The sequence below is a fragment of the Anomaloglossus baeobatrachus genome, chromosome 5, assembly GCF_048569485.1.
Source record: "Anomaloglossus baeobatrachus isolate aAnoBae1 chromosome 5, aAnoBae1.hap1, whole genome shotgun sequence".
Taxonomy (NCBI): domain Eukaryota; kingdom Metazoa; phylum Chordata; class Amphibia; order Anura; family Aromobatidae; genus Anomaloglossus; species Anomaloglossus baeobatrachus.
The window spans coordinates 424,410,201-424,429,004 of NC_134357.1; the positions used below are offsets into that span (position 1 = coordinate 424,410,201).

At 42.1% G+C, this 18,804-nt stretch overlaps 1 protein-coding gene across 1 annotated transcript; it reads right to left on the minus strand.

The window, feature by feature from the left end:
• Nucleotides 1–299: 299 nt before the first annotated feature.
• On the minus strand, nt 300–18,000 carry MYL4 (myosin light chain 4). The gene is made up of 7 exons (XM_075347745.1): nt 17,814–18,000; nt 11,591–11,618; nt 6,900–7,049; nt 1,363–1,536; nt 1,171–1,248; nt 862–900; nt 300–523 (listed from the first exon to the last, which is right to left on the minus strand). The coding sequence occupies exons 1-6, from the start codon at nt 17,928–17,930 to the stop codon at nt 872–874; spliced, it is 576 nt and encodes a 191-aa protein (XP_075203860.1). The 5' UTR covers nt 17,931–18,000; the 3' UTR covers nt 300–523; nt 862–871.
• Nucleotides 18,001–18,804: the final 804 nt, after the last annotated feature.

The window sequence follows — 18,804 nt, forward strand, 5'->3', positions numbered from 1 at the left end:
CCTAGAGTAGGGTCCTGAGCAAGGGACACCCCACATAACTTCTATATGCCCTGAAAGGGGCTATCTGTATTAAAAAAAAGTTCATTATGGAGACGTAAGGCTTCACCATAAAAAATATATCAGAGCTAAAATTGTTGATGGCACATGTGAACACTCACCAGCCCATATGAGTCTTACCATATTGGAGAATCTCCAGACTCTTCCTGGAGCAATGCATATAAAAGGAATATGGTAGCTTCTGCAGTTCCTTGAAGCTTGACATAATAATAAAACTTAGATACAATCATACAGGACACAACTTCTAAGATTTTTTTTGTGTGAAATTTATTTGGTGGAAATCACCAGGGGAAAAAAATCCCCAAAAATTTACAACCGCACATGGTAATTCAGTAGGGGTCAAGAATCTGAAGAAGAAGTTCAGGGCATTCACATTTCAAAGGTGGATTTTGGAGCATGATGAGTTGTCAGGTTCTTCATAAGCAAGTCCAATAAAGTGGTTGAGGGAGAGAGAGTTCATGGAGATCTGGAAAAGATAGATTGTATTTTAAAGACTGAAGTTTAGTTATACATCCTTCATATACAGACGCATATGGGCAAAGGAGTAAAAGATGGCATTACGTAGTGGAAAGTTTGAGGACAACTGGTTTAAAACTAATGATGGGTCCTGGCTCCAAATATATGTTAGATATCGTAACTTTTGGTCTTAAAGAAAATTCATGAGTATGAGTTTAACTCGTGCATCATATGGATTGAACTAACGTATTTGTAGGTCTTTGGAACAATTTTTACAATTATGATCATATGTACAAAAATGATACCCATTTTATAAGGCTCAGGACAATAAAATAGCTAAACACATACCACCTTATCTTCAACCAGCCATGATGTGCTTGACAAAAGCTGCAGAAGAGAAAGATACAAATGAGTGGACATTCATAAATAAGTTTCAACATATATCTCCCAGCCTATTGATTCTATATACACAGTGTAATACTTCAATTTCCCTGCGGCGTTACCACAGGGAAGATAAACACGTACTGCCAGGTTCCTTCAGCTTAGCAGCTATTCGCTAGGGATGCTGATAACAGGTCACCTTGTAACTTACATGTCGATAAGGGAACTTTCTCAATAAAAATGATTGTGCAAAGCTGATGACAACCCCTTTTATACCTTCATAGTTGATGCATCCATTGGCATCTTCTTGTCCTGCAAGCAGCTGTTCTACTTCATTTTCTTGCAGCTTCTCACCTATATGTGATAGAGACACGATATAAGTAGCACGCCCAACACTTATTTCTCTGTTCCTATTCATCTAAGACAGCGGTCAACACTAATATATTCTTATGTAGCAGAATTATTCACCTAAAGTGGCCAAGACATGGCGTAATTCAGCTCCCATCACAGTCCCATTGCTCTCTTTGTCAAAAACACGCAGTCCTTCTACAAAGTCCTCAAAGGAACCTTGGTCCTTATTTTTGGAGATGTGTTGAAGCATCGGAAGGAAGGTTTCAAAGTCAATAAGTTTGGTGTTTAGTTCTGAAACAAGGAAATAATCTTTCATCATCATGTCTTCATACAGAAAACAAATAAAAGTACACCTCACATCCATCCTCTTTAAATTCTACATTAGCAAATAAGTGAGTAACGAACTACAATGGGGTCAGTAATGACCCCACCAAAATATTATTAACTATACATTAAAATTGTGCGTTATATACTTTGAAGTTCTAGGTAGGTGACTTCACCTTTAGCCATATTCAACACATTTGACCTCATCACACAATGATCATACTGAAAAAAGCTGTATTGATTTATTTTATGATACTGTAGCGCCCCTGGGCTTCAGGCGCCACAGGGTATTACACCGCTTTTAAGGGGTAATATCCATCCCGAGTTAGGAGGAGGTTAATTGCCAGTGCCTTCACGTAACCAAACACACAAAATAATAATGTGCTTCCCACAGGGGGGTGGACTAGGGCAGACAGGGTGGTTAGCCACCACAAAGCATGGGACTTCCCCAGTTGCTAGGACAACCACTGGGGGCGGGCACTACTTGGGGTAAGAAGTAGGCACAACCATCTCACAGAGCAGATTTTCCCAGGCACAGCTTGGGATAACATCTGACGCATCTCTCTCTACTTGGGTCCGTGGCTTCAAGCTGGAGGCTCGGCCCGGGTTCCGGATAGCAACCGAGGAACACTTCATTAGAAAGACTTTTACGGGCACCGGCGGTGACCACCGACTATCCGGGATCAGCTGGAGCCCATCGTGGCAGAGACCAGTACTCTGGGGCAGCGCCTGAACTATCTGTGAGCAAAAGACCTGGAACAGCAGCCCCTACCTCTGCCTCTCATTTGCCGTCGCCCAGTGCTGTGGCGCCAACGAAGACTACCACCACCCCCGTCTGTCCTCCATCATCCTCCCCGAGGTAATCCCACTCCGCCTGTGGGGAGCAACACCGTCCCGGCTGTGACCTTTACCATCAGCCCCAGAGAGCAGCACCCGCAGCGGCGGCCCATCTCTGGCCGCGGACCACAGGTGGCATCACAATCTAAAAAAGACTTCCTCACCGTCACTACCACCCCCATCCTCCATCTTTCCTCCCATCTACCGCTTTCCCTCCCTTCTGTACGTCTCGGGGTCACGAAACCGGGCCAGGCCAGCCTGTGACGACGCTGAGGATCTGCACCCCCGTCCCGGCGACGTGTCGGGTGACAACCCCTTGACCCCGGGATGTTACAATACCAGCTGTAAAATGCACATACATTGTCAAGCAAAAGGGTAACAATGTTTTGAAGTTTTTACTTTCAGGTTTCATAACTCAACATCTACTGCATCTTTGTGCATGAGAATACCTTCATTTTATAGACAATCATCTTGCATACATAAATTTGACTTGCAACTATTTAGCATATGATTAGTTATGCAGATTCTTGTCATGTCACTGCATTGTTACTGTTTTGCTCCTAAAAATCTAAATTTTAGTTTTTATTTTTTTTTGTATTTTGTAAGTCCACTTTTGGCTTTCAACACTGCCTGTATCCTTCTGGGCATGCTCTTGAGCAGATTCAAGCATGTCTTTTCCAAAATCTGATCCTACGTCTCTTCTAGACAGTCAAAATGTGGATACATACTGGTCGGCTCAGTTAGGTATGTAAAGAGCTTTTTACTCAACTTTACCCACAAGTGTTCAATTGAGTTAAGGTCTGGGAACTGTTGAGGCCAATTGAGCACCTCTACTTCATTGTCATTGAACCATTTCTTGGCCAATCTCTACATATGCTTTGGATTGGGTTGTCCTGCTGGAACACTATGTCATCCTTTTCAGACCCATAGTACTCAAGTTTCGGAGGAACTTGACTTATAGGATACTCACATATACCTCAGCATTAAGACAATCCTGGCCAACTATCCAATGCTTTTGGCAGTGAAACAACCCTATATCATCAGGCTTCCTCCACCACACTTGACAGTTCTTCAATGTCCCCTTGTTTCTTCCAAAACCACTTGCACCCATCAGGGCATAGTCTATTGACTTTCCTCTCATCACTCCAAATTACCCATTTCCAATTGTCTACTGTCCACTTTTCTTATTTTTTTGCAAACTCGATCTGACCCTTCTTATAACGATATTGAAGTCAAGGCTTCTTAACTTTTTTTTCAGACCACCATTCCTGACTTGTGTTACATTGTGCTGGCATGGACGTCTGTGATCTCTCTAATACGAAGTATACGAGCCATGTCCACTGCAGTGTTTGTGAGGCCAGAACTGATAGACATTGTGATGAGCCAACTTGTTGAATATTTTGCTTGAACATGCACCTCTTGGCTTTTAATGAATGCATAGACTCAATTTCCTATTCTTCCAACTGTCATAGCACTCACATGAATCATTTTAGCAATTTCCTTGGCCGAGAGATTGTTATTAGGGATGATCGAATACCTCAAATATTTGTCTATGCCCATATTCGACGAATAGGTCGCCGCTATGCAACTATTTGCGAATATTCGATGCACAATGTAAGTCTAAGGGAAACCCGAATAGTTGCCGAATAGCAACTATTCGGGCTTCCTAGAGACTTACATTGCGCAATGAATATTCGCATAGCGGCGACCTATTCGTCGAATATTCGCGAAGCCGAATATTTGTGATATTCGATCATCCCTAATTGTTATCAATAAGCCAGATGATGCTGTTTCTCTTTTCTTGGGAAATCTTCATGGCTGCTCCTCGTTTCGAACCAGTGATCTTTTACTTGGGAAGCAACCTAATAACACCCTGAGCAATTTGGGAATGTGAGAACAGGTTGCAATTTGTAAAATAGAACAAGACTTTATTTTTTCATATGCTAATTAATTGCAAGTCATTTAAATATATGTATAGATAGCAAAGATGATTGTCTATACAATTAAGTTAGTTTCACTCTCAAAGCTGCAGTGCATGGTGAGATATTGAACCTGAAAATTAAAAGTTCAAAACACTGTTACCCTTTTGCTCATCACCGTAGATCCAAACATCCGTCAGGCAATTGAATTTTAAGCCACCAAATCTGAAATCTTTGAGACAACTAGCTTCTGAGATACTCTGGCATTGATTGCATATAATGGATAACAACACACATACCACTACTTAGTGAAATGTCAATGGCCCTCCCCTGGGTCAACAGTGGGAATGGGAATTTCAATGTAGGCATCTGGACTGCTAATGGCATGGCCATGAGTTGACCTTGTTTGTCCTGTCATTACTAGGAATTAAATGATCAGATCTCCCACAAATAGACTGGGTGAAATAGTTACAATCCTTCTGAGCTGCCTGTAGCCTTTATGTTCTCATCCACCCTTTTTTCATAGCTCAGGGATTGAGGGCAATAAATCCCTCATTCAGAAATAGAACAAAAAATGATGCCAGGTGTGAGGGTCTCTTGTATGTACCAAATGGAAGGTATGTGGTATAGAGCCAGAAAATCTTGGGACTTGTATATCAGTTTACCAAAGCATTACTATTTATAAGTGGGATTGTCTTCTTCTGGCTGTCTGTCCTATGGCTGAAGATTTTCCATACTTTTTTTTTGCTCTATACTTCATGATAGAGCTAAATCATAGTTTTTTACTTTGGCCATTGTATTGTAATTTTAGTAGAGTAGGCCTTCCATACCTTGGCGGACACAGACAGAAGAGGCCCCTGTGCAGCATTTGAGCCCTTTGAAGTCCAATTGCTCATCATAATTGACAATTTCACCTGCTTTGGAGGTAAAAATGGGCCCCTTACCTCCTGGGACCCTGTTGCAAATTAAATCATTTATATATTCATATTGGCAACTTAACCCCAATAAAAATCATGCTTGTGGTACAGGTTTTAATTATTTTTTTCTATAAGAGTTTCATCATATATGTAAATCAGTGGGTTTCGGTGCATCCTTGACGTGGCCAGGTGCACCTTTCTGCCTTCTCAATTACCGTCCTCTGCCTCTCTCCCATGGTCATGATTGACAGAACTCCAAGGAACGCTGCCTATATTGAATCCTCAGCCCTGCATATACTGACATTGCAGAAGTCGAGAGCTCCCACAATGTCAGTATATCCAGGTGTCCTCTTATCTCCCCATGTTGTATGCAGTATCGGCTTGTAGCACACAGGTTCATACAGAAGTGGCCGACTGATGCTAACAGGAATGGGAAATGATAGAGTGTTCTGACACTACAAGAGCCGAGTGCACACAGTGTCAGTGTTCATGCTCTCATCTCCCATTCCTATCTGCACCGGCCGCCCAATGATGAGCAATCCAGTGCGCAACAAGCAACTGCTGCAGATAAAACAGTTGGATCAAAGGGAGGTTGTTCACATTGACATTGTGTGCAATGTGAGTGTGCGCAGGGCTGAGGATTCAATATACTCCTTGGAGCGCTAACAATCATTACCAAGAGAAAAGTGGAGGATTGTAATTGAAGTGGTGGAACAATTTCCTATGCACTTTGCCACACCAAGGGTGCACGGAAGCCCTCTCATTTATAGCTGTATTAATGCTGTTTTTACATAAAACATTATAATTAAAATCTACACCACACTTGATATTATAGGGGGATAAGTTGCCTATATGAATATATAAATGGTTTGAGTATTGGGGTGACAGAATTCCTTTGAAGAAGTTGCCTCAGTGACAAAAGATAGTCAAATGCTAGACGAGTTTTTAGGACATCATACAGGAGATCTACTCAAAATCCCACTTACAAATGTAGATTAATCTACAAAGAACAATTCCTGGTATGGCAGAAAAATCGGTATTTTAGACCACCAGAATCAGCTTGTTCACAAAACAGAAAAATTACAACTATTATGGTCTTGACCTCACCACATGTTTTGTCCTCTTGTATGCCTACTGAACACTCTACATTTCTCATTTTCACAGTTTCTTACTTGTTCTAAAATGAAATGGACCTTGCCTTCCCTTCACCTTAGGCTCCTTTAACATTGGTATCTGCCCTATCAGTCTTTTAGCTCCATAATTTTGGCCATGGCTGATAACCACTTTCTCACCTTTCACCTAGGGCAAAGGTTCAGTTTGCTTCACTAGCTTTTATCTAAATACCCTGACCAAGGCAAAGTGGCTTGTTGGTGACACCTGGCACTCAGCAGCCAAGACGCATGCTATTGGTTGCCATCCCAGCTATTCCCTTGATTTAGCCCTATGTGTCAAGAGCTACAAGGCTTTTTAGATTCATCACTATTGGAACTTAGAACTATGGAGACCTGCCCTGTCTGAATGATAATAGTCCTTATCGGTCTTTGTGTTTTTAACGTACCCATCAACTAGTTAAGTAACCTACTGGTACTACGAAAAAAAAATAATGAGAAATAGAATCTGCAAGAACAAGTCACCTGAAGCCTAGTTTTACTCTTACCTTCTGGTTTGGGTCTTCCTAGGACTTTCAATACTTCTGCGTTTGTGGGATTCTGTCCCAAAGCCCTCAAAACATCTCCGCACTGCCCATAGGTGATTTTCATCTCCCCACCTGGGGTACGGTCAAATAGCTGGAAAGCTTCTTTAAATTCTGGGAGTGAATAAGAAGATAGATTCTAAATACTGCTCTATCAGAATCATATATAACAAAAGGTATCCTAAAAACTATTGTACTGTACATCAATGACCATATTTTTATATGTATACAGTGCCCACAAGTAGTATTCAACCCCCTGCAGATTTAGCAGGTTTACACATTCGGAATTAACTTGGCATTGTGACATTTGGACTGTAGATCAGCCTGGAAGTGTGAAATGCACTGCAGCAAAAAAGAATGTTATTTCTTTTTTTATTTTATTTTTTTAAATTGTGAAAAGTTTATTCAGAGGGTCATTTATTATTCAACCCCTCAAACCACCAGAATTCTGTTTGGTTCCCCTAAAGTATTAAGAAGTATTTCAGGCACAAAGAACAATGAGCTTCACATGTTTGGATTAATTATCTCTTTTTCCAGCCTTTTCTGACTAATTAAGACCCTCCCCAAACTTGTGAACAGCACTCATACTTGGTCAACATGGGAAAGACAAAGGAGCATTCCAAGGCCATCAGAGACAAGATCGTGGAGGGTCACAAGGCTGGTAAGGGGTACAAAACCCTTTCCAAGGAGTTGGGCCTACCTGTCTCCACTGTTGGGAGCATCATCCGGAAGTGGAAGGCTTATGGAACTACTGTTAGCCTTCCACGGCCTGGACAGCCTTTGAAAGTTTCCAACCGTGCCGAGGCCAGGCTTGTCCAAAGAGTCAAGGCTAACCCAAGGACAACAAGGAAGGAGCTCCGGGAAGATCTCATGGCAGTGGGGACATTGGTTTCAGTCAATACCATAAGTAACGTACTCCACCGCAATGGTCTCCATTCCAGACGAGCCCGTAAGGTACCTTTACTTTCAAAGCGTCATGTCAAGGCTCGTCTACAGTTTGCTCATGATCACTTGGAGGACTCTGAGACAGACTGGTTCAAGGTTCTCTGGTCTGATGAGACCAAGATCGAGATCTTTGGTGCCAACCACACACATGACGTTTGGAGACTGGATGGCACTGCATACGACCCCAAGAATACCATCCCTACAGTCAAGCATGGTGGTGGCAGCATCATGCTGTGGGGCTGTTTCTCAGCCAAGGGGCCTGGCCATCTGGTCCGCATCCATGGGAAGATGGATAGCACGGCCTACCTGGAGATTTTGGGCAAGAACCTCCGCTCCTCCATCAAGGATCTTAAGATGGGTCGTGATTTCATCTTCCAACAAGACAACGACCCAAAGCACACAGCCAAGAAAACCAAGGCCTGGTTCAAGAGGGAAAAATCAAGGTGTTGCAGTGGCCTAGTCAGTCTCCTGACCTTAATCCAATTGAAAACTTGTGGAAGGAGCTCAAGATTAAAGTCCACATGAGACAACCAAAGAACCTAGATAACTTGGAGAAGGTCTGCATGGAGGAGTGGGCCAAGATAACTCCAGAGACCTGTGCCGGCCTGATCAGGTCTTATAAAAGACGATTATTAGCTGTAATTGCAAACAAGGGTTATTCCACAAAATATTAAACCTAGGGGTTGAATAATAATTGACCCACACTTTTATGTTGAAAATTTATTCAAATTTAACTGAGCAACATAACTTGTTGGTTTGTAAGATTTATGCATCTGTTAATAAATCCTGTTCTTGTTTGAAGTTTGCAGGCCCTAACTTATTTGCATCTTATCAAACCTGCTAAATCTGCAGGGGGCTGAATACTACTTGTAGGCACTGTATATATATATATATATATATATATATATTATATATAATTATATTTTAGTATCATTAGGTGCTAATACATGTTTTATGGCAGACACCTAGCTTTCCTGACTTCCCTAACCCAACACACACTTTACTTGGGCAGAAGACAATCGCTAGACTTTTCTGGATTGGGCGTTGTTATTCAATGGAGGTCTGCATGCACATAAGATAGGCAGGGGATCACAACAAAACTGGCAGCTTCGTCATACTTTAATTTAAAAGGGGTTATACCAAGTTATACCTTATCGATAGGATAGGGGATAGCTTACTGATTGCTCATCAATCCCTAGAACTTTTTATAGAGGCTAAGCTGTATAATTGGTACAAGCCCTTTCACTGGTAAAGGGGTCAATGGGAATGGCACTTGGCAAACCACTTATTTTTTTCTGGGCTCTTGAAACCCATTTAATATGAGACAGGGAATTGGTGGAAGGGGAACTGGAGCACAATTGCATCAAATTTTGTGACTTTCGTGAATCTGTCTAAATATCTAGAAAAGCTACAGTAACGTAACAATCTGAAACTAAACCCCAAAAGACAACTTAAAAAAATATTGCAAATCGTTTGAATTTGTTGCAAATTACAAAGTTCCTAATTAATATTTATTAACACAAAAAACTGGTGGAAATATAATGATGAATTGGGCCTAATGGGCTTATTAGAGATTAGAATATGTTTTTCGATCAAGAACAGTGACTTTGGGCCCCAATTCATTATTGCATTTGCACCTGCTTTTGTTCAGTTTTTATTGCTTTGCACCATTTTCTCTTTCCTCCATATTCAGTTTTCTATTTGCTTCTTTTTTTGTTAAGGGTTTCCAGATGTTTTTGAACATTTTATCATTTTTAACTTTTTGAAAAGTGATTTTTATTGCAACATTTTAGTAAAACATGCAACTTTTTGCAATTTTTTTTATTTTGCGCAAACTTTCTTAACCTCATGCGCCAATTGGATGAATTTGGCGTAAAAACGACATCAAATACTACAAGACATAAAAGTGTAACACAAAAAGAAATCACAAACTGATGAATCAGGCTTTTGTCTTGTGTTTTTTTTTTTTAAGCAAACTCTTTTTCCAGTCTTTCATCTATAGTTTATCAACAATATTGGTCGCAGAAACTTAATACCATTATCTAGTATTTCAACAGTGGAATATCAGAAGCAGCTGAACAATATCACTTACAGCAGCAGTTAGACCCTACGAGTCTCATGTCACCATTATATGTGTCTGATCTAAGATAGAACTATTCATCGGTCCATTCCATTGGACATTCCCTTCATTCCAAATCCTGCCGGTTTAATCCCCTGACATTGCTCAAGGCTTTGTTCTTTACAAAAGTTTAAATAACCCATCAATTTTTCTATTATCTCTTCAAGCCATAGAAAAAAAGGAAAAAACCCCAAAAACAAACCTACATTTTTAGCAGCACTACCCTGATGTCCAACTCCTCTCTTTCAATGCATCACTTGACCAAACATACACGGAGGTGGGGTGGGTGAAAGTCGCCAGTTACCTCCTTGTTTATTGTGCTGAAGCAATAGAATTGGACCGAAAAAATTAAACTACCCAAGTTTTACCATTAAATATAATTATATTAGGCCTTGTTCACACTACCGTATTTTCGATTTGAGTGCGATGATACAAAACATCACATTGCACTCAGACCAATGTTAGTCTATGAGACCGTGCACATGTCCGATTTTTTCCATACAGAGTTTGTACAAGAAAAAAAATAAAAATAAAAATTGCTGCATGTCCAAGTTTGATCCGATATTCAGATAGCACTTGGCAATATAAGTCAATGTGTCCTTGAAAACCATCGGACCTCACTCGAATGACATCTGAGTGCAATCCAATTTCTGCGGACTCACAGAATAGAGACGATAGAGACATTTTTTTCTCCATCTTCTCCTCATCCGAAAGAAAGGGAGCACACTCCGACACGCTGATCAGAGTGTCTATTGTATAAACCGGCCCAATTCTTTCAGATGAGAGAATCTACTGTCATCTGCACAAGTGTCATGAGGGTACCATGAGGTAGAGTGGTCCCCTCTATTTCACGTGTCAGGAGATCGCAAAGCAGGGCTACTTGGACAGTTAAAACAGTTGACTGTGCAGATTCTCCTTGATTTGGTGCAGTAAGGTTTAAATAGATTGTCTGTCTCCTAATTTAGGATAAAAAGCCTGGTCTCAGCTGTTCTGCGTTTCCCATCACCTCTGCTATAAATACTCCCCTCTCAGCTCAGGGAGTTGCCAGTGATAGCTTTGCTGTACCTAGGTCTCAGGAGTGGACTTGTGAGCTGTGAACTAAGAAGTCATATTGGGCGCCATTGCCTGTGATTTCTACGAGGAAGTTGTGTGGCATTTTCCTTTCTTTTTAATCCCATTTCAGTTTGCCTCACTTATTCGATCCCTTTAGTAATTTCTGTTGTTTGGTGTGCTTTGTACGATTACTGCTTCTTTTACCCCTGTCTGTCTCATCTCCTCCGTGTCTTTGACCTAGAGCAGTACTAGTGTTCTTGCTGCCCTACACATTAGACAGTAGAGGAAGCCACTGTAAAAGAGCTCTGGTCGTAGCCTATCCCCAATGAAGAAAACTCAGGGCGTTGGAATTCCAATTGCCCAATTTTCTCTCCCCTACATCATTTCTTAGGGTAAGAGTCAGGAGTTTCCCATATACATTACATAGTGACTGGTTCCCCCGAAATTGTTGGCTTCATCCAATTGTCATCTGTACATCTAGACATTTAGTTCACTTATCGTTACTATGTTATAATTAAAAATTAATGTGGAAAATTACCTTCAATCTGATCCGCGCTGTATTCAATCTGTGGACCAATAAAAATACTGTTAGGTAATAATCAGAAAAACCTGTAGTTAATTGCATACCTCGACAAATATTGGATAACATAGATTAGTATACACCTATTCCTCCTGACCCACATAAACAGCCATTTCTCTCTATCCTCTGTCATGGGTGTATCATGGGTGACAGACAACCCTGTGATGTCTGGCTGCAGAAGGTCGCTGTGTTTGGCAGCCCAAACTTCTTCTTGATATTCCATCCTTTCCTTTGTGGTATGAATGGAGGTTTATGTGTCTTCTCTGTTAAGGTTTACTCTTTCCCCTTTAGGACCCTGCGGAGATCTTTTCCTTTCAGCCAATCATTATCCCTCACCCTCTGTGTCTTTATATGCCTGTATTTCCCCTTGGTATGCTGCTGGTGAAAGAGTTAAGGTCCTGATTGCAAGCAGTCAGCTTGTAATAACCTGGAGAAATGTTGGATGTTGCTGTTCTCCCTAAGGGGTACTTCTCACATAGCGAGATCGCTGCTGAGTCACAGGTTTTGTGATGTACCATTGACCTCATCAGCGATATCGCTGTGTGTGACACTAAGCGGCGACCTGGCCCCTGCTGTGAAATCGCTGATCGTTACACACTGTTCTGGTTAATTTTTTGCTTGTTGGTCTCCCGCTGTGCAACACACATCGGCGTGTTTGACGGCGGGAGATCAACGAGCATTGACTCTGTGTAAGAGGAGTACGCTGGTAACCAGGGTAAATATCAGGTAACTAAGCAAAGCGGTTTGCTTGGTTACCCGATATTTACCCTGGTTACCAGTGTACACCACTTAGTGCTGGCTCGCTGCACACGTAACCAAGGTACACATCGGGTTACTAAGCAAGGCGCTTTGCTTGGTTACCTGATATTTACTTTGGTTACCAGCATACACCGCTTAGCGCTGGCTCAATGCACACGTAACCAGGGTACACATCGGGTTACTAAGCAAAGCGCTTTGCTTAGTTACCCAATATTTACCCTGGCTACATGTGCAGGGAGCCAGCGCTAAGCTGTGTACACTGGTAACCAAGGTAAATATCGGGTAACCAAGCAAAGTGCTTTGCTTAATTACCCGATATTTACCTTGGTTACCAAGCGCAGAGTCACTGGTGGCTGGTCGCTGGTGAGATCTGCCTGATTGACAGCTCCCCAGCGACCATGTAGCGACGCACCAGTGATCCTGACCAGGTCATATCATGGTCGGAATCGCTGGTACGTCATTTAGTGAGACGGTACCCTAAGTCATTTTGGAGATAAGTTGTTTGTTTGCTTTCTTCTGTCTTCCCTGTGTGTTCTTTAGGACTTGGTGGGATTGACTATCACTCATCCTGCCGCTTCATTACCTAGGGCCCAGTTCAGGGTCAGCCAGGGCCAGGTATCCTGCTCGGCGCATAGGTGCTGAACCTATCTAGGGACATCAGGGGAGCTAGGTGCCAGTGGAAGGTTTTCTCAGGGATCACTAGCTCCCCATCCCCTAGACAGAGTTTCCCTCTTCCCTTCTCTTTTGCTTGGTATTTCCCCATACCTAGCGCGACATCCTCTGGACATAAACATGCATGCATGCTCAGCTGAGTGTGCATGTGTTCTTATGCCTCTGTGGGTGAGATAAGGGCAGACACCTCATCTAATATGCATGGTTACTTTCAGAGTGAAAACAAATGACACCTTAGATATTATGACAAGAAGCATTGCATTTAAAGGAAGAAAGTCCTAAATTGTGCCCTCTTTTGAATGAATGGAACCTCAAATAGAACCTCAAATAGAGGTGAGGATCCATGCCAAGCTTCTACAGTATGGGTGGCTACCATTCGTATGTCAGTATTAGGATACCGTCATCCTTGGTGCAGATACACATAGGCAGTGGGGTGAGATTATGGAAGTAAAGCGGGCCATACACGAGATTGCTGACAGCCGAGCATTCATTTTGGGGACAGCTATCTCTCTCGACATCCCCATACATATGAGCTTTCGCCTCAGCAGAGCATTCATGTGTGTTCAATGGGGAGAGAGGAGAAAGCCTCTGTCAGACTCATCTGGCAGCTGCTTATCTCCCCTAAAAACAAGAAAAAGGATTAGGAATTAAAATTCCAATTCTCTGATCTTTCTTTCCTGACATCATCTTTCAGGGGAGCATTGTGAGGCCCCGATACACATCCCATGGTTAGCCAGGCTAGTCAGATTATGTGTATGGGGGCCTTATCAGACACAAGAATGACAGACAAAGGAAGAGAAGAGAAAGGCGGAAAGAACTGGGAGGGGTCTATAGATTTGCTGGTGCATAGTGGTGGCTTTGGTACTGTAGTGGGCTACCTTCTGCCCATTGTAGATGGGTCATCAACCATGTCTACATTCCTATAGCCAATTCTATCATTACCTAATTTGCATGGTGAAACTGGGGTAGGGGTTATTGGATCTGTGTGTGAACGATTGGCACCATTTATTCTACAAGGTGTAGACAGAATAATGTGTTTATGATGATCACTTGTCATCCTGACATGTTTTTCTGAGCGCCAGCCAATGTCTCTCTGTAATAGGATTCTTATCGACGTGTTGCCGTATCTTGGACATGGGTCAGAACATCCACTGACAAGTTATCAATGGCATGCTTTATTACGTCATCCCCATATAAGTGCCATATTCAGAATTGTACTTTACAAATTTATTATGACCTAATCGTGGTGAATGTGGTTGCCAATGATCAGGGTTATGAGAGCGCTTGGGTATACCTTAATATAAAGTCTGATGCAGCCACAGAATGCAAGTGTGCCGCTAAAATATTATAACGAGCAAGTTTTACATAGCACTTCAATTACTCCAAGGTGGTGCATACAACTTTTAAGAGGATCTGTCATCAGATTTTATAACATTATGAAATAGGTTTCTTAGACCTGATGAGACTGACACACTTACTTTAAAACTCCACAAACCCTGATATTAAAATGAGCATTTTTATGAGTACTGCTGAAGAGTGATAAAGCTCATGAGACCAAGTATATTCAGCCTCCACCCATTCAACCTGATTGACAGTTGCAGCTTGTACTAAATGGCCTGAGAATCAGCAACAGCAGGGAGGAGGTGTCAGTTATTGAGCGACCTGACATTCAGCAACAGCAGGGAGGAGGTGTCAGTTATTGAGTGACCTGACATTCAGCAACAGCAGGGAGGAGGTGTCAAATACTGAGCGACCTGATATTCAGCAACAGCAGGGAGGAGGTGTCAGTTATTGAGCGACCTGACATTCAGCAACAGCAGGGAGGAGATGTCAGTTATTGAGCGACCTGAGATTCAGCAACAGCAGGGAGGAGATGTCAATTACTGAGCGACCTGATATTCAGCAACAGCAGGGAGGAGGTGTCAAATACTGAGCGACCTGAGATTCAGCAGCAGCAGGGAGGAGGTGTCAGTTATTGAGCGACCTGAGATTCAGCAGCAGCAGTGAGGAGGTGTCAGTTATTGAGCGACCTGAGATTCAGCAACAGCAGGAAGGTGGTGTCAATTACTGAGCGACCTGAGATTCAGCAATAGCAGGGAGGAGGTGTCAGTTATTGAGCAACCTGAGATTCAGCAATAGCAGGGAGGAGGTGTCAGTTATTGAGCGACCTGAGATTCAGCAACAGCAGGGAGGAGGTGTCAATTACTCAGCGGTCTGAGATTCAGCAGCAACAAGGAGGATGTGTCAAATGCTGAGCGACCTGAGATTGAGCAGCAGCAGGGAGGAGGTGTCAAATACTGAGCAGACTGTGATTGAGCACCTGAGATTGAGCAGCAGCAGGGAGGAGGTGTCATTCCAGCTAGGTGGGAGGAGTCTGAGCTTAAGCTTCCAAAAAGCATTATAGAGCCTTTTGAGATTAATTTTCAAAGTGAGTACACCAACTATATCAGGTCTATTAGATCTACATAACAATGTTTGATATTTAGATTATTAATTTCGGTGGCAGATCTAAAGAGGATTTGTCACCAGATTTCACAAAACAAACTGCACATATTGAAGATAGCTCAGTTAGACCTGATGATGCTACGGTACTTACGTTGAAAATTTAATTCTAATAAAAAGATGTTCAGGTGCCCCATCCTCAGCAGGCATCTTTAATAATGTAGGCAGCTTGTATTGTGAAAAAAAGGTGACAGATCTGATTTAATAAGGCAGTTATTACTTTCCTTTATCTAAATCTATCTGTAGCCATAGGTATTTTCCACATTATCAATGATATTTACCCTTTGAATAGTCCTATATGTTAAGGACTATTCAAATGCTAATCACTATATATTATACATATCATATTTCAGGGTTTTTTCCTTCCTATATTAAAAGGGGCCTTTTTAACTTAAATGGATGTATTTGGGGCTAAAAATAATTTTTCCAAATCTGTTCCATTAAACAAGATACCAATTTATTTTTTTTTGCCTTTCCAGCCTCTTTGTTTCCCTGCACTGTCAATTTTGGTGTGGTCTGTGAGGAGATATAGTCAAAGCGAGTCTTCCATGGGACCATCCGAACGAGCTCACTGACACACTCTTAAATAACTCCTTCTGTAGCCAACAATAGACAGTGCAACACGGAGGCAAAGGGTACACATTGTTCAATGACATAATACAAAAAGGATTTGTAGCCCTGATACCATTAAGTAAAAATAATATAAAATTGTTCCCAAAGTTGGAGAACAATTAAAGCTTAATATAAAGCGATGTGACTATCTAGTATTCTCTGTGCATCGCTTCTTCGCTGTCTACGAGATCTCTGTTTGCTGTCAGTGACAGTGAAATGTCTTGTTGAATCCTACAGATCCAATGCTGAGATTTTGCTACAAACACGTCTGTTCGGACATTTCGGTTTTGGAACAGACAAACGGAACAATTCATCCACTGCAAATGGAAGCAGATGTGCGACGCTCATTATTTTTTCTTTCTATTATAAAAAAAAAAGACACTACATGTCTTTTTTAAGGCTGAGTTCACATGTCTAGGAATCATCCGTTAGGACGGATCCGTTGGCAATAAAATTCTGCAAAAACAACTTTTTTTATCCGTTTTGAAAAAAATAGATTTTTGCAGGATCCGTTTTTTTTTTTGTTTTTGGTTTTTTTTACATTGGAGTCTATGTAAAACGGATCCGTTAACAGATCACTATTTATCTTCCATTTGAAACTGATCCAGTAAGAAAAAAAGAGTCATTTACAAATGCAAGGATTATAGAAATCAGTGAATGGATGCGTTCTTCATAGACTCCCATGTTAAAAACATGGATACGCCAAAATTATTTTTTTCATAAAGGTAAAAAAAGTTGTGTTTGCACAATGGATTTCTGCTGGATCCGTTCTAACAGATGATTACTGGAAGTGTGAACTCAGCCTAAGAATGTGGACCTTCTGGTTTTGCCTAAATGATGCAGCGGATGACTTATTCCATTGTTTGTTCCTAAAATGCGTCAGATAATCAGAATGTCCCAGCGTACATGTGTAGTCACAGGAACTGCAGAGAAGAAAAGCGCCATAGGGTCTTACCCGATAAAAGCACTTGTGTATAAAAGTAAAGTCCACTCACCTATAGCGGTTGTGCCAGTCACAACCCCTGTAATAGCTGAAAAAGGTGCTTAGCTGCAGCTAGGCAATTAAGGTATACAGGAGAAAAAGGGATTGTTGCCGCGCTCACACCACACTGCTCGTGTAAATTTAATGTATGTCCTTTTTATTCTATGCAGGCACAGGTCAACGCGTTTCAGGGGACTCAGCCCTCTTCATCAGGATTCAGGACAGGTTATTTACTTATTTATGTTTTTTGGTCTGCCGTCCTGATGAAGAGGGGTGAGTCCCTTGAAACGCGTTGACCTGTACCTGCATAGAATAAAAAGGACATAAATTAAATTTACACGAGCAGTGTGGTGTGAGCGCGGCAACAATCCCTTTTTCTCCTGTATACCTTAATTGCCAGCGTACATATAAACAGAGCCTAAACAATGTGGACCCCATATGTTACTTATTCTGATACACTGTAACAGAAGGACAGATTTGTGTTACAAAGGATTGTCACCGATACAATTGTATCAGATCTGGAGAATAATGTCTCTAGAATTATTAGCAGCTTCCATACACTGACAGCAAGCAGAGGTGCTGACAAGTATTAAGCATCCTCCACGTTGTATTTCGGACACACCTGAACACCTCCTCATGTTATTGAACACTTACTGTGACACTTTTTGGATCAAATAGGACCTCCTTAGGGGGCTCAGGCTTGGGGGCTGCCGGTGCGGCCGCAGGCTTGGGGGCATCCTTCTTGGGTGGCTCTGGCTTCTTGGGGGGCATGATGTGTGTGTGAGGGCTTCTTCTTGGGATGCAATGAATGAGATGGGAGGAATGACAGAGCCAGGGTGGTCACTCAGCCCCCTCTTATATCCAAGGAGAGGGAGCCGCTGCTACTATAAAAGGAAGGGTGACACTGAGATGTCCCACGCCACAAGGACTCATTGTTATCAGCCCCGACTTACCCTGCGATATTAACACTTGTCCTGCCAAATCAGCTGGGTGCTTTTTACATACCAATTATATCAATCCTCGTACGACAGTTGTAAGAAGAGTGGTCCCTTTGGTCAGAACCCAACTTTTCCAGAGTCCTGCACTTTTTTATAACACAGGGATAAACCAATGTGCAACTAAAAACCTATATATGGCGGCCATATTGGTGGTCCCCCAGCTTTCCTAGCATCCCAAATATCATGAAAGTTGCCGAATTAAGGAATATGTTGACGCAGCGTCCGCAAGTGTTCGTTAAAAATCAGAAAATTGGCGAACTACAAATCCCAGCATGCCAATGTTTTTCCTGGATAGTGTAGTTCTACAGATATCAGAATAGACCCTATAATAAAGGGGGGGGGGGCACAGCTGTTTACTGGCAGCACGGCATTGTCAAGGTCATACGGTCCGAACAGCTGCGTCCATGAGCTCGCTTATATAAATATATCAGTTCACGATTACATATTTGTGCGCACTGGCGAGGAGGGGGTTAGTCGGACAGGCCAGCGTCTATTCTTAGAGGTGGGATGTAAAGCATTATTCTCATTAGATCCATAGGCATGTTACACTTAAGAGCTGGACTCAGCCCCGCCCCCCCAAAGTGAAAGGGAGGGGGTCACGTTCTTCAGTGCAGTGTGACAATGTGACAAGGCAGGGACCACTTAAG

Bases quoted from the DNA above. Each gene is read 5' to 3' on its own strand.
- MYL4 (XM_075347745.1), bottom strand. From the start codon at position 17,930: ATGCCCCCCAAGAAGCCAGAGCCACCCAAGAAGGATGCCCCCAAGCCT. The intron at 7,050-11,590 runs GTAATTTTCCAC...ATTCACTCCCAG, and splicing joins CAGCGCGGATCAGATTGAAG to AATTTAAAGAAGCTTTCCAG. The intron at 901-1,170 runs GTATAAAAGGGG...TCTCTTCTGCAG, and splicing joins TGGATGCATCAACTATGAAG to CTTTTGTCAAGCACATCATG.